The 15368-nt window shown below is 40.0% G+C and overlaps 1 protein-coding gene and 1 long non-coding RNA gene across 3 annotated transcripts in view; one reads left to right on the top strand and one right to left on the bottom strand.

Annotated features, from left to right (window-relative positions):
• Positions 1 to 5601: 5601 nt before the first annotated feature.
• Positions 5602 to 12019, bottom strand: LOC129859451 (uncharacterized). The gene is made up of 3 exons (XR_008760166.1): positions 11623 to 12019; positions 7578 to 7678; positions 5602 to 7310 (listed from the first exon to the last, which is right to left on the bottom strand). It is a non-coding gene; the product is annotated as an uncharacterized LOC129859451 (long non-coding RNA).
• Positions 11950 to 15368, top strand: part of sugct (succinyl-CoA:glutarate-CoA transferase) — a 171918-nt gene continuing 168499 nt past the window's right edge. The window contains exon 1 of one of the 2 annotated variants that reach the window (XM_055929264.1): positions 11950 to 12148. In XM_055929264.1, the coding sequence (XP_055785239.1) occupies positions 12013 to 12148 (136 nt within the window). In that variant the 5' untranslated portion in view covers positions 11950 to 12012. The remainder of the gene's footprint in view (positions 12149 to 15368) is intronic. The other variant, XM_055929265.1, reaches the window with a different exon arrangement.

Genomic DNA, 15368 nt, shown 5'->3' with positions numbered 1-15368 from the left:
GCACAAAAGTGCCGGTAGATTATCGAGCTAGAGGAATAGCTGATGACCGCAAAACGTGGGCAGCTGAAACACCAACGCTAGCCAGCAAACCGGCTAATTTCGGGGCAGCTACAGATTAGCTTCTGGCTAGCTATCGGAGTAGCTTCTGGATTAGCTTTCAGGCTAGCTTCTGAATTAGCCCCTGGCTATCTTCCACGATGGATTTTCAGATTGAGGTAAATAGTACTTATTGTAATTGGTGAAGCGGGTTGCAGGAAAGCTTTTGCAGGAAAGCTTTTGTAGTTGAGTTCTTGGATAATAAAATAAATAAAGATATGTGAAGAAAAGGTGTAAATATATATATATACAGGACACGACACGACAACACGGAAAAATACGTCTGAACTGCTAAGCCACCTTGGTACAATACATACAGTGATTAACTTTACAAATGTCTATTGAAACAGCTGCATATAGTGTAGTACAGTAAATTTGCAATTACAAAAATACAGTAGTATAATGTACCTGTTCTCTTCTCTGAATGTCCTTACTATGGTGGACACAGAAAATCGGCTCAAATTGGGTTGCACTCTAAGTCCTGCTTCCCTCATTGTCAGTCCATGGACAAGAACATGGTCAATAACTGTTGCTCGAATTTCATCAGATATTTCCACTCTTTGTCTACCCCTTCCTCTTCGTCCTCCTCTTCCTCTTTCTTGCCCTCCTCCTCCTCTTCCTCCTCGTCGCCCACCTCGCATACGCACTCGTCCTCGTCCTCTCACATTGTTTCTTCTATCCATTCTCAGACTTTCTCCTTCCCACCTTCAACAACCTGTTTGCTCTCTGAACTGGCTTATATTGGTTGTGTCGCATCATTTGAAACAGTTTAAATCAATTTTGAGTGGTTGTGTTCAATCAATGACATGTGTTCTCTATTTGTATTTGATTGTTGCCACTTGTGTTTACCAGTATGGATTACATGTGCATTAGAGTGCAGAATGTGTTTTGAGAATGAGAATGTGTTTAGAGTTTTGCTAAAAAGTCTAAGTGAGATCTGCAAATTGTGTTTTACCATGTGAAATGGTTTAAGGTATTGACAACAGACTGCATAATTAGCTAAATGAGTCCAGGCAAATGAGAAATTTGTTCAGCCAATGGGTTTTAGTGTTTTAGCAATTGAGAAAAACTGTAATATTTCAGAGGGAGACACTTTTGTATAACAAAAATCACTGGGCTAGCCGCCATATCCATCAGAGTACATGCTATTTAAGATACTATTAACATGGACCATCAAGCTATTTGATTATCTGATTCTCTATTTTAGGACACTTGGGGGTATCAGAAACAAACATGTAAAATCATTTGATGAATCTTTAGAATCTGACCTTATAATCATTATCTCAATAAAAGTTATAGCACAAGATATGTGAAATCAGCTAAGAAACAGAACAGAAACAGACATATCTACGTGTTCCTGAGAGTCTTTGCTCTTACGGATGGGGTAAAGAAGCGTTTTTTCTAAATGCGACAGAAGCACTAGAAATCGTTTGTCCCAGCCACTTAAAAGGTTACTCACATAACCACAGTTCTATGAACTAAGTGGTTATTCAACTGACTGGGAAAAACACATTCTTTCAGATTATTGCTGCAAGCTGCCAATTAAGTCACTGAGATGCATTGATCTCGCGAGCCTGGCCTAGGTGGTAGTTGTGACGGCCCAGGTGCTAGTTGTGAAACCCCAGGTGGAAGTTGTGACAACCCAGATGGTAGTTGTGACAGCCAAGGTGACGGCCTAGGTGGTAGTTGCGACGGCCAAGAGGTAGTTGTGATAGCCCAGGTGGTAGTTGTGATGGCTCAGGCCCAGGAGGAAGTTGTGACAGTCAAGCGGACGGTCTAGGGCAGTGGTCGTCAACCATGGAATTCCTAGTCGATCACCAAATATTTCTGTAGAAAAGCCAACGAACGATAAAGTCTTGCGCTCATTTTTTAAAATTGTGTTGAGCTGTTGCTGTTAGGTGCACTTTATTCAAAAGTCCTGCGCACCGGGTCAGCAAAGTGCTCCCATGAGGCAATCTCCGCCTACCCGGCGGACCAGCAAATCTGTGACTAAATTGAGTGCACCAACTGCGCTGCCCAATCAGATAGCTCAAATCACCGTGGCTACAGAGCTTCCATGACCTGGGCACAGCCAAGATAATAAGCTACTAGCCTACGTAAGATTTAATCACTTTTAAAGCCATGACCACAGAGAGACCGTCAACGAATACACCAAAGAGCTGCTGTTTTTATGAGTGAGATCATGTTTAAGTTTATATTCAGCACAGTCACTGTTTTTATTCAACACTATTACAAAACGCGCTTCTCCATACTTCCGCTCGGGCTGCAGCTGCAATGAATCGTAAAACTGACTATCCTACTGATCCTTGACTTCGGAGATGTCATTTACAAATTAGCCTCCAACACTCTACTCAGCAAATTGGATGTAGTCTATCACCGTGCCATCCATTTTGTCACCAAAGCCCCATATACTACCCACCACTGCAACCTGTATACTCTCGTTGGCTTGTCCTTGCTATATATTTGTTGCCAAACCCACTGGCTCCAGGTCATCTATAAGTCTTTGCTAGGTATAGCTCCGCCGTATCTCAGCTCACTGGTCACCATAGCAACACTCACCCGTAGCACATGCTCCAGCAGGTATATTTACATTTACATTTACATTTAAGTCATTTAGCAGACGCTCTTATCCAGAGCGACTTACAAATTGGTGCATTCACCTTATGATATCCAGTGGAACAACTTATTTCACTGGTCATCCCCAAAACCAACACCTCCTTTGGCCGCCTTTCCTTCCAGTTCTATGCTGCCAATGACTGGAACGAATTGCAAGAATCACTGAAGTTGGTAGACTTATATCCCCCATCTCCCTCCCTCATGACTGGAACGGAGCCAATGGAATGGCATCAAACACAGGTTTTTCATGTGTAATTACCACAAGCCCATTCTCCCCAATTAAGGTGCCACCAACTTCCTGTGACGTACAGTATGTTTAGGATCAGTGTCCTGCTGAAAAGAGAACCTCTTGCCGACTGAAGCAGGTTTTCCTCTAAGATTTCCCTATAATTGGCTCATCCATCTTGCCCTAAATCCTGGCAAGTTTCTCAGTTCCTGCCGATGAAAAGCATCCCCATAAGATGAGCAGTGTCGGCTTTGCACCACCCCATATTGTTTTGCATTCAGGCCAAAAAATTATGTTTTGGTCTCATCAGACCAGATAACCTTTTGCCACATCTTTGCTGTGTATCCCACATGCCTTTTAGCAAAATCAAAACTGGATTTTATATGTTTTTTCCCCAGCATAGACTTTCTCCTCATCACACTTCCATAAAGCCCAGCTTTATGGAGCTCCTAGTCCCATGGAAGGTTTCTCCCATCTAGGCAGTGGAACTCTGTAGCTCCTTCAGAGTTACCATTGGCCTCTTGGTGACTTCTCTGACCAATGCCATCCTTGCCCGGCCACTTAGTTCCGGTGGTCGGCCTTCTCTAGGCAGAGTCTTTTTGATGTTGTTTGTTTGGATATGCTCTCTAACAAACTCTTGTGCTTTCTTCTTCTTCTTCTTTTGTGGGGTTTTAGGGCCTACAACATCCTGAAAAGTTTAATCGCCCGCTAACGTCCGAAAACAAGATACAAAACAAAAAAGTATCCTCAATAAATCAACTTTACTCAGAGCCCTACATATATCCGGGGACCTGAGAGGACGCCACTGCTCCCCCCGGTACTTCATGCAGCCCTTATCCCATTATGTTCCTCACTCCCAAGAATCGTTCAACAACAAAGATAGTAATCCTTCCTGAGCTCTGATCCACTCCTGTAGTGCAGTTTATCACTGTAGCAATAAATGCCAAAAAGTCAAATTGCACTCACAGCGCTGGACTGCGATGTTTCCATGGCAGCCGAAACCACTGCTGTTTTCTTTTTTTGCTACTTTAGCATAAGAGACACACTGAACAGCTCTTATCCTAGCAATCGCTGCTTTTGTACCCTCCAAAAGTCTTTGAAATGTCGTGCTATGTCTAGGAGATACAAGAAAGCTCAGGAAATATTTTAGTTTTTTTGGACATGTATTTAACCCCCTTTTTTTTGCTGGAACAAAACTACCTCCATAATTCAATTTTTTTTTTTACCAGTACCGAGTTACCTACAGATGAATCCAGTAACTATTGTGCAAAACTGAGAACACCATAGTGTTCGTGAGAGTCTCCTCTTTCCATAGAGTGCTCATATTAGTTAGCAGGCAAAACTGTTCAGACGTTTTCGTGAGAAGACCGATTTTCGGGATGTCTCCTGATCTAACAAACAGGCTGCAGCTCTGCCACTTTCCACCGCAGATGAAGATACGGAAGGCTGACATACAGTAGGCGGATGTGGTGGATTGAGACGCAGCCCATGCAAAAAAACCTGAAGATATCTCTAGCTTAAACTGACAGATTTTGATGGGGATATTTTTTATTATGTTAATCTTGTGACAGAAAATGCACAAATAGACTCCATTCAACCAACTATGTGACGTCTGAAGGCAATTGAGCCTTGTTCGCATTGGCAGTTTGAAGTGACTCAAACCTTATTTTTTGGCATATCCAATTCAAATATGTTATTTTTCCTGCAGTGTGAACAACCACACATGGTTGTGAACAACAGCACATGGAATCTGATATTTCAAGCCTCATTTCAAACCACCTTCGTAGGTGAAAAATTTGAAAAATTTGTCGACATGGAATATTTTGTGTAGATCAGTAACAAAAAAAAAATCTAAAATAAGTCCATTTTAATTTCAGTTTGTAAGTCAAGAAAATGTGGAAACGTGAATAACATCACCATTTTATACTAAGTGGAGCTATTTCCTTTATGGAAGAATTCAATGCATTAAGTTGTTAAAAATTGTAGCAATGCAGAGCCTTTAATCTGCAAGTAACCATCACCACATGAACTGGCAAATGTATAATTCTTACTTGGAAAAGAAGCAACAGTATTTAGTGACTCAACAGCTAGATCACAGTTAGGGTACTAGGGGGTAACTATCCCCCTGGGGTAGCCCCCATGACGTCACCAAATTATTTTCCCAACACTTTCCCTGCCTGCACAGCTCTTGCTCAACAAAAAATGTCCCCTGTGTCATACAAACTTTGAGGTATTACAACAAAATGATTTTGTGGTAAGTTGATAAAAAAAATGTAAATGATCAACTTAGATATATTCCAATGAAGTTAGATCAATAATAGTTTTTCAAATACACAAGTAGGAAAGCCTTAAGATAAATAGTCCCCTGTTTAGAGAGAAAAATGTTGATATTTTTTTAGTAAAGTAGTAATACAGTGCCTTGCAAAAGTATTCATATCCCCCTTGGCGTTTTTCCTATTTTAGTGCATTACAACCTGTAATTTAAATGGATTTTTATTTGGATTTCATGTAATGGACATACACAAAATAGTCCAAATTTGTGAAGTGAAATGAAAAAAATTACATGTCAAAATAAAATAAAAACAGAAAAGTGGTGCATGCATAAGTATTCACCCCCATTGCTATGAATCCCCAAAATAAGATCTGGTGCAACCAATTACCTTCAGAAGTCACATAATTTGTTAAATAAAGTCCACCTGTGTGCAAAATAAGTGTCACATGATCTGTCACATGATCTCAGTATACATTTGAAGTTGGAAGTTTACACACTTAGCCAAATACATTTCAACTCAGTTTCACAATTCCAGACATTTAATCCTAGTAAAAATTCCCTGTCTTAGGTCATTTAGGATCACCACTTTATTTTAAGAATGTGAAATGTTAGAATAATAGAGAGGGATTTATTTCAGCTTTTATTTCTTTCATCACAATCCCAGTGGGTCAGAAGTTTACATACACTCAATTAGTATTTGGTAGCAAAAAGAAAAGGGAGGACCAAGGCACTCTTCATATAATTAATTAAAATGCCTTTATTTGTATGGCATGTTCAATAGAAACAAGGTTTTAAAAATCCGACGCGTTTCGGCTGCATGGCCTTTGTCAGGGAGTACAAAGAAATAATACAATATCCTCTTTTGAACAGCTTTTCCAATTAGCCCTAATTTGAAGAGGGAGTGGTTACAAAATTGATTGGACACCTAGTAAGCTATACTATACACATTAAGAAGTGAAATACTGTAGCTATGTTATCATAAAAATACAACTCCAAGTTAGAAGTATCAGAACACTTAGAAAGGTAGTTCTAACCTTAAATATGACTGGGAGAAGTGTCAAGATTAAGAAAGCAATATATTCCATAGTACACAAGAACACAGCAAAACATGAACAACAGTCTAAACATAGCTGAGGGCAATTGAGCAAAATGTCCACTAGATGAGAGCAAATGGACCTATCACAACCCTACAGGAAGGGTGAGAAATACATATCTTAATTTAAACCAGGGTATTTAGTGGCCTGTAGTTTGTAAATCCAAAAACGTTCCCTTTGGTTTAACTGTTTAAGACGGTCCCCACATCCTTTGACTTGCAATTAAAAAATCCAATGTGGTGCATCATGTGGTGTTTTCAGAATGAGACGAAGCAGCACATCATGATACCACAGGATGTAGTGTCGTCATCACCAGCACGAGGTGTGTTTTGAGTTAGAAAATGACTGTTCTAAGGAAAATCTATTTTTGTAGGCCTAAAAATTGTGTGTGATTAACTACATCCACTTGTGTGAGACACCCTTGATAACAGTTGTTTTGAGTTCCTCATAGAGAATGTGGGGAGTTTTAGCTTTAGCTCAAGACGATGTCAGTGAGTGCAAAGATAAACAGAAAGTAAAACTTTTTCGTAACTAGGTATTATGTCTGTCACAAGCCCTGTTAACCTTTGCTCCGATCGAAGTGCAGTGAATGTAAAACAGTTATGAGTGTTTCAACAACGTACCAGTGATGACTTGACTTTCTTGGTCTAACATTTATTACCAAACCATCACTTCCTAACTTTTTTTTGGACTAAATCTTACAGCAATACAAATACATCGAATATTAGAGGCAGAAATCTTTTATATAATTGCAAAATTATATCAATCTCTTGCTGCAAAATGACAATAAGTGATTAAAGAAGTGTGGGGCATCAAAGTAATGTAGGCGAGTGTTGTTGCCAAAGCTGCACTGCTGTGGCCCTAGAGGCCACCCGTCACACACCTGTGCCCCTGTCAGAGTGGCCATATCCAGGATGATGTCAACAGAGATCCTTGCTGGCATAACCACACCATCAGAGAGCACTAGCCTGCCTTCAGCATCAGTGTTGTTGAGCTCCACTGTACTCTGAGAAAGTTAGCAAAACAAGATTAAAAAAAATCAGAAAGGCAGCAAAAAGAGAACAAAAGGCAATTGAACCCATAAATTAACCAAACAACAAACTAAATGTAAGCCAATAATGAATCTTTGCTCAAATGCCAGCTAATTGTTTCTTTCCCACACAAAAGCCCATCAGAAGGAAAAACAACTTACCTCCATTAGGTTGCCATCATATTAGCCCAGTTCCCATTACCTTGCCTAACTGGTTTACATGCTCCCCCAACGGCTACTCACTTTCCAGAGTAGAGCGTGTGGATGTCATCTGGCTGTGTGGCAGTGGGTCCAACTGCATTCCCCACCAGGCAGAATACGGCATGGAGATTGTCCTTGAAGACCTGAAATAAAGACACATTTCAAAAGGTTTGCACACAACTTTCCAACAGCTCTAACCAAACGTTCAATACATGTTCCAATAGGATGTCTCCTAACAGGACCTTACGTTTCAAATAAGAAGTTGAGTTGAAAGAGTAAGCAGGGCTAGTAGGTACAGTAGGCCTCACTGTTATTATTTGGTAGCATTGCCATTAAATTGTTTAACTTGGGTCAAACATTTCGGGTAGCCTTCCACAAGCTTCCCACAATAAGTTGGGTGAATATTGGCCAATTTCTCCGGACAGAGCTGGTGTAACTGAGTCAGGTTTGTAGGCCTCCTTTGCTCGCAAATGCTTTTTCAGTTCTGCCCACACATTTTCTATGGGATTGAGGTCAGGGCTTTGTGATGGCCACTCCAATACCTTGACTTTGTTGTCCTTAAGCCATTTTGACACAACTTTGGAAGTATGTTTGGGGTCATTGTCCATTTGGAAAACCCATTTGCGACCAAGCTTTAACTTCCTGACTGATGTCTTGAGATGTTGCTTCAATATAACCCACATCATTTTCCTACCTCATGAAGCCATCAATTTTGTGAAGTGCACCAGTCCCTCTTGCAGCAAAGCACCCCGACAACATGATGCTGCCAACCCCATGCCTCGCGGTTGGGATGGTGTTCTTCGGCTTGCAAGCCTCCCCCTTTTTCCTACAAACATAACGATGGTCATTATGGCCAAACAGTTCCATTTTTGTTTCATCAGACCAGAGTACATTTCTACAAAAAGTACAATATTTGTCCCCATGTGCAGTTGCAAACCGTAGCCTGGCTTTTTTAATGGAGGTTTTGGAGCAGTGGCTTTTTCCTTGCTGAGCGGCCTTTCAGGTTATGTCGATATATGACTCGTTTTACTGTGGATATAGATACTTTTGTACCCATTTCCTCCAGCATCTTCACAACGTCCTTTGCTGTTGTTCTGGGATTGATTTGCACTTTTCGCACAAAAGTACGTTCATCTCTAGGAGACAGAACGCGTCTCCTTCCTGAACGGTATGATGACTGCGTGGTCCCATGGTGTTTATACTCGCGTACTATTGTTTGTACAGATGAACGTGGTGCAATCAGGCATTTGGAAATTGCTCCCAAGGATGATTTCGTTTCATTTTCCCATGATGTCAAGCAAAGAGGCACTGAGTTTGAAGGTATGCCTTAAAATACATCCATAGGTACACCTCCAATTGAATCAAATTATGTCAATTAGCCTTTCAGAAGCTTCTAAAGCCATGACATCATTTTCTGGAATTTTCCAAGCTGTTTAAAGGCACAGTCAACTTAGTGTATGTAAACTTCTGACCCACAGGAATTGTGATACAGTGAATTATAAGTGAAATAATCTGTCTGTAAACAATTGTTGGAAAAATTACTTGCGTCATGCACAAAGTAGATGTCCTAACCGACTTGCCAAAACTATTGAGGTCAGGGCTTTACAACAACAAGACACTTGTGGAGTGGTTGAAAAACGAGTTTTAATGACTCCAACCTAAGTCTATGTAAACTTCAGACTTCAATTGCATATACACCTGTTCTGAAAGGACCCAGAGTCTGCAACACCACTAAGCAAGGGGCACCACCAAGCAAGCGACACCATGAAGACCAAGGAGGTCTCCAAACAGGTCAGGGACAAAGTTGTGGATCAGGGTTGGGTTAAAAAAAAGTATCAGAAATGTTGAACATCCCATGGAGCACCATTAAATCATTATAAAAAAATTGAAAGAATGTGGCACAATAAACCTGCCAAGAGAGGGCCGCCCCCCAAAACTCACAGACCAGGCAAGGAGGGCATTAATCAGAGGCAACAAAGAGACAAAAGATAAACCTGAAAGAGCTGCAAAGCTCCGCAGCGGAGATTGGAGTATCTGTTCATAGGACCACTTTAAGCGGTACACTCCACAGAGCTGGGCTTTACGGAAGAGTGGCCAGAAAAAAAACATTGCTTAACGAAAAAAATAAGCACACATATTTGGTCTTCGCCAAAGGCATGTGGGAGACTCCCAAAACATATGGAAAAAGCTACTCTGGTCAGATGAGACTTAATTGTAGCATTTGGCCAACACCTCCCATCACCCCAAGAACATCATCCTGCTGTGGGGATGTTTTTCATCGGCAAGGACTGGGAAACTGGTCAGAATTGAAGGAATGATGGATGGTGCTAAATACAGGGACATTCTTGAGGGAAACCTGTTTCAGTTTTTCAGAGATTTGAGACTGTGACGGAGGTTCAACTTCCAGCAGGACAATGACCCTAAGCATACTGATAAAGCAACACTCGAGTGGTTTAAGGGGAAACATTTAAATGTCTTGGAATGGCTTAGTCAAAGCCCAGACCTCAATCCAATTGAGAATCTGTGGTATGACTTAAAGATTGCTGTACACCAGCGGAAACCATCCAACTTAAAGGAGCTGGAGCAGTTTTGCCTTGAAGAATGGGCAAAAATCTCAGTGGCTAGATGTGCCAAGCTTATAGAGACATACCCCAAGAGACTTGCAGCTGTAATTGCTGCAAAAGGTGGCTCTAGAAAGTATTGACTATGGATTGGTGAATAGTTATGCATGCTCAAGTTCTGTTTTTTTGTCTTATTTCTTGTTTGTTTTTCAATTTAAAATATTTTGTATCTTCAAAGTGGTAGGCATGTTGTGTAAATCAAATGATACAACCCCCCCCCCCAAAAAATCTATTTTAATTCCAGGTTGTAAGGCAACAACACAGAAAAAATGCCAAGGGGGATGAATACTTTTGCAAGCCATTGTTGGATGTTGGACGATTGTGTTGGGGGCAACTCGCCCCCGCCCCCCTACTACATGGGCTAGTTAGCCCTTTATGGTTATGAATGTGTTTCTACCTGGCATTTAGACAATTTTAAACCCAGCTAGCGCTAGTTTATGCTAGCAAGTTAGCATAACCCGCTTGGAGTTCTAGCTAGCAACATTACTGCCAGATCATCTGAGGTAAAATACATAAAAAAGATAATGTAACTCAATTGCATTAGTAAATGTTTTCGCTAGTGACTGATAGCTTTAATGTTACTTTAAAGCCTTTTAGCTATTTTACACAGCATTTTATGTCATATAGCTAGATAGCTATCTATGTTTTTAAGAGAGAGCTTTTCAATCGGCATCTCTCCCCCTGTTTTCAGTCATAGGTGGGGACTGGATTAGGTGTGAGCAGTGCAGAAGGTAGGCTCATGTGTTTTCCCTAATTTTACTGGGGATAGCTTATTGTATTGGTGACCTATGTACAAATTACAATTGTGCAATAGCAGAGCATAAGAGAGTTGCCACATCAATGATACACTGAATTAATTACTTAAGTTATTGTTATTAAGTGTTATATTCCAATTTTATTTAATGTTATTAGTTATATTCCATACCAATATTATATTCCAATTCATTTTTTTTTATGATTTAAAAACAACTATAGAAAACCTTTTGCTCCTGAATGTCATTTTAAAGACTGCTGGGATTTAAAATCGTGCATTATTGAAATACTATTTAGTGCATTTGTACATAATGGATGGTATGGAAAAGGATCAACAAAGAAAGAACAAAGAACATGTGAGTTAAAAAGGGACTTTAACATCAAATCTCCTCATAGTGCAGATATTAATGGTGTGCAACACCATTTCCGACAACTATTTTATTTAAATAATTAAAGTAAGACAACTATACTTAGCTTTTAAGTATTACTTACTAAATAATTTCTTAATAGAACGGATATAATTGATTTTTAACACACTTGTGTGAAACCCTATGCCATAGTCTTCTACCGGTTACCTGGCACCTCCGGTACTTAAAATAACCTGCCCCTTTTCTAAAAACAACAGTTCATGAAAAAAAAAAAAAAAGTGTAAACTGTAGCCATTTATTTCCCTTTATAGTTTATTCGCCTATGCATGACCTTCATCCACCTACCATTTTTTTTCTCCAAACGTTGCTTTTTGTGTCAGCAATTAGACATTGTTCTTAGCTGGTTCTGGATACCCGTATTACCCTATCCATGTGGGGGAAGTAGAACCAAGGCGTGGACCCCGACCTTTTCTTGCTGTCTGTGATTGTCTTCTATCTACAGCACTAGACATCACCAAAAATGACTTAATTAAGAAATTAGACAATCATTTTTTAAACTGTCTGTTCACACCACCACTTCAATAATGCAATGGTATTGTGCCAGTAAGGGTAGAATGTGTATAGTGTGTCATGAACGTACCCAAGAGGAGGCAGGGCTTTTCAATGCCTTCTGATAGGCTAGTATAGGCCTACCACTCCGACACGGAAATCGCTCTAAATAAAGACTCCAAAAACATGTCGACGATACCAACACGCGTCAAGTGCGGTGCATTTGTTCGACTCTTGGCCAGCGGGATTCAACCCTGTATTTTTCGACAACATCAAAGTATTCGCACTAATCTCAGGCGGCTGCTTTCCAACATACAGCCAGGTATTTGAGCTGAAGTGTCGTTTTCTTGTACTTTACTTGCCTACAAGCACGACAGCGAATTAATGTGTCATTAAACTTCTCGCCGATAGTATGCTGCTATTCAGCAATTATCAAATTGTTGGATATCCTTATCTAAGTAGGGTCTAAACACCATGAACAAATATTTGATATTGAGTAGTGGACAATACTGGTCGACTTTTCACTCATCAACATGTTGATGACCTAGGACTATGCATGGTTTTAATCACACTAGACGTTTCAACAAGCTAGCGTTTCTATTGGACTGGTTTAGTAAATAGGGCGGGATTTACCTGAATCTGTCAAATGGAAAATTGTTTGGAGTAACCATTTCACCCCATGCCAAGAATGTTAGTTACCCACAAAACCGACCATGCTCAACTATGGGGCAAAACCAATGATGTTGTTAAACCCTGGATTGCTGATGCTATGTATTGGCCATTGAGAGGCTTTGAAGCCACTGGTCGGACATATTGGCCCACCCTAGTAGGCGCAGTCCTCCATAGGAATGAATGTAATTCTACAGTATTACTATTACATGTTTTAACGACAAAATGTATTAAAGTATTTTGTAGTATTGGGGACAGTAACATTAGTACTCAAAAAAAAAACTTGAAGGAAAATGTTTTTATATATATTTTTATGTTTAGCTTACATATTATATTTTAAAAGTATACATTAAGATGTCTGTAATATAATACGTGTGTCAAATGAATGTAGACATTAATAAATGCATTTCTATAGCTTCCCAAATCTTTTTTACAATTGAGGAGTACCAAGATGGCTGTGTGGTGGCTTCAATACAGAGCTCACTGTCAGTCATTCAGAGTTTATAGACATAGGAGTAGGATCTATCTGCAGACCAAGTTTACTACACTACCATTGAGGCTGCTAGCAAGCTACAGTAGGACACAGTGTCCTTCGCCCCAGCCCTCCGAGCACTGCTTTCTCACAGTTATTTTAATGGTGCTACACAGGGTTTTTGGTTGTAATTTCAGAAAATGTACCTAAATATATATATATGGTGCAAACAGTGGAATGATTAGTGTTTCACAGTATTACTTACCCGCCAGTGTTGTGGTTGGCTGTGATATTTGCCTAATGATTTCTCCCGCCGGAGCGGCATCTGTTGTCAAACTGTGAAAGCTGTTCGGACTTTCTCTGTGTTATCTAGTGGCTGGGCTGATGAGACAGTGGATTGCACAGTCAGATGGAACAGAGTAAATTAATTTTAACGTCATAGATTTAGCCGGTGATAACTTGTGGAATAGACACTGGCTGGAACCACCTGTTGTATATATTTAAAACAAAAATTGATGCAGTCAGTTTCTCCTTAGCTGTGTTTGAATACTCATACTAACAGTACTATTTGTGATGTAAATTGGGTATTTAGTATGCTTATTGGTCATAGTATGGATATAGTTTAGTGTTCCAAAAGTTCATGGATGTTGTACTAGATTTGCCAAAATACGAAGTATGCAAGCAGTGGACACTACTTCCGGGCTTTTAGGGCCCATAATGCAATTCTTCATAAAATGGGCGTGGCTTCAACGTTTTCAAATTTGAGGAAAATATGCAGCTGAATTCCAACGAGAGCGGATACCAAGTCATTGTTTTAACTAATTATGACAAATGTTAAGAAAATGTTGAGCAATGTAATAAAGTAATGACTTTTCAAATAAGTTACGTTACACGTTATGTTAGCATAACTAACAAATTGTCATCCATCTTTACGAACCGCATAGCACATCATTAGAGCAGTATGTACCGGTATGTTAGCTAGCTACCTAATGTTAGTTGGGTACTCTTACATCGAACTTGCTAGTATATTAACTATATGCTATCTAACTACTCAATGTTTATTGACTTGATTATTCACGTCATTCTTAGCTAAGTGGTATAGTTGTTGTGTGTTCTCAATGAACATTGTTCATTCGGGTGCGTTTGTAAAAATTTGCTCTGGCTATCTACTCCGATTTCAGAGCACTCTTGTCTGAGTGTGCCAAAGCGCAGAATAGCTGTTGAATTTACAAACACACGTTGGCAAAAAAGCATAATGAAATTGTTGCCAGCAGCACAGTCACCAACGCTCTCTGCTAGGGCGAGTAAAATGGTCAGAGTGTGGTGTTCTCTTATGTGTCGTGAAGTAGCTAGCCAACTTTAGGCAATTAGCTTGGGTGCTTGACTGCCGTTGTGAGGGAGGTCAGAAGGCTCGGATCAACCCTACTCCTCGGCCAGAGCGGGCAGTGTGCGCTTTGACCGGTCTGAATTTATGAACACCCATGCACACTCTGGCACTCCAGATTGAATTTACGAACACACCTAAAGTCGTAAAATGTCTAGCTAGTAATTTCTTATGCTAACAAGCTAGCAAAAGGTTGCGTAGCAACAGCATCAACTTCTGGTAGACAGGCGAAGCTCTAGTACGCTCAACTGAAGGGACACCATTTGTTAACAGTATACTAAAATGAACTCAGTATTTACTTTTAGCCAAAAGAGAGACTGGCATGCATAGTATTGAATTTGATATTAGCCCTGTGATAGTGAAGAGCAAGACAACTGCTCAAATGTCCTGTTTTGAATGGTTAATGCCGAAATAACTTAATCAAATCAATTTGTATTTGTCACATGCGCCAAATACAACTGGTGTAGACTTTACCGTGAAATTCATGCTTACGAGTCATTTCCAACGATTGTTTAACACAAGGGATAAAATACACAAGAAAAGAGCTATGGACTACCATAGAGCCTAGTCCCGATCATCCAACCATTTGGTTCAGTTATGGGTCTATTCTCGACAGTTTACAAGGTCCAGAAAGGTACATTAGCAGGCTACTCATAGGGTGTATTTTGATTTCTCTCTCTCTCAAAATTCAAGGGCTTTATTGGCATGGGAAACATATGTTAACATTGCCAAAGCAAGTGAAGTAGATAATAAACAAAAGTGAAATAAACATTAACAGTAAACATTACACTCACACAAGTTCCAAAAGAATAAAGACATTTATATAGTCATACATTTGGCAGGAGGTTGGGAAGTGCAGCTCAGTTTCCACCTCATTTTGTTGGCAGTGTGCATATAGCCTGTCTTCTCTTGAGAGGCAGGTTTGCCTACGGCAGCCTTTCTCAATAGCAAGGCTATGCTCATTGAGTCTGTACGTAGTCAGATCTTTCCTTACGTTTGGGTCATTCACAGTGGTCA

Source organism: Salvelinus fontinalis, chromosome 7 (genome assembly GCF_029448725.1).
Source record: "Salvelinus fontinalis isolate EN_2023a chromosome 7, ASM2944872v1, whole genome shotgun sequence".
Taxonomy (NCBI): domain Eukaryota; kingdom Metazoa; phylum Chordata; class Actinopteri; order Salmoniformes; family Salmonidae; genus Salvelinus; species Salvelinus fontinalis.
The sequence above is the reverse complement of the archived record's forward strand: the minus strand, read 5'-3'. Positions and strand labels throughout refer to the sequence as shown.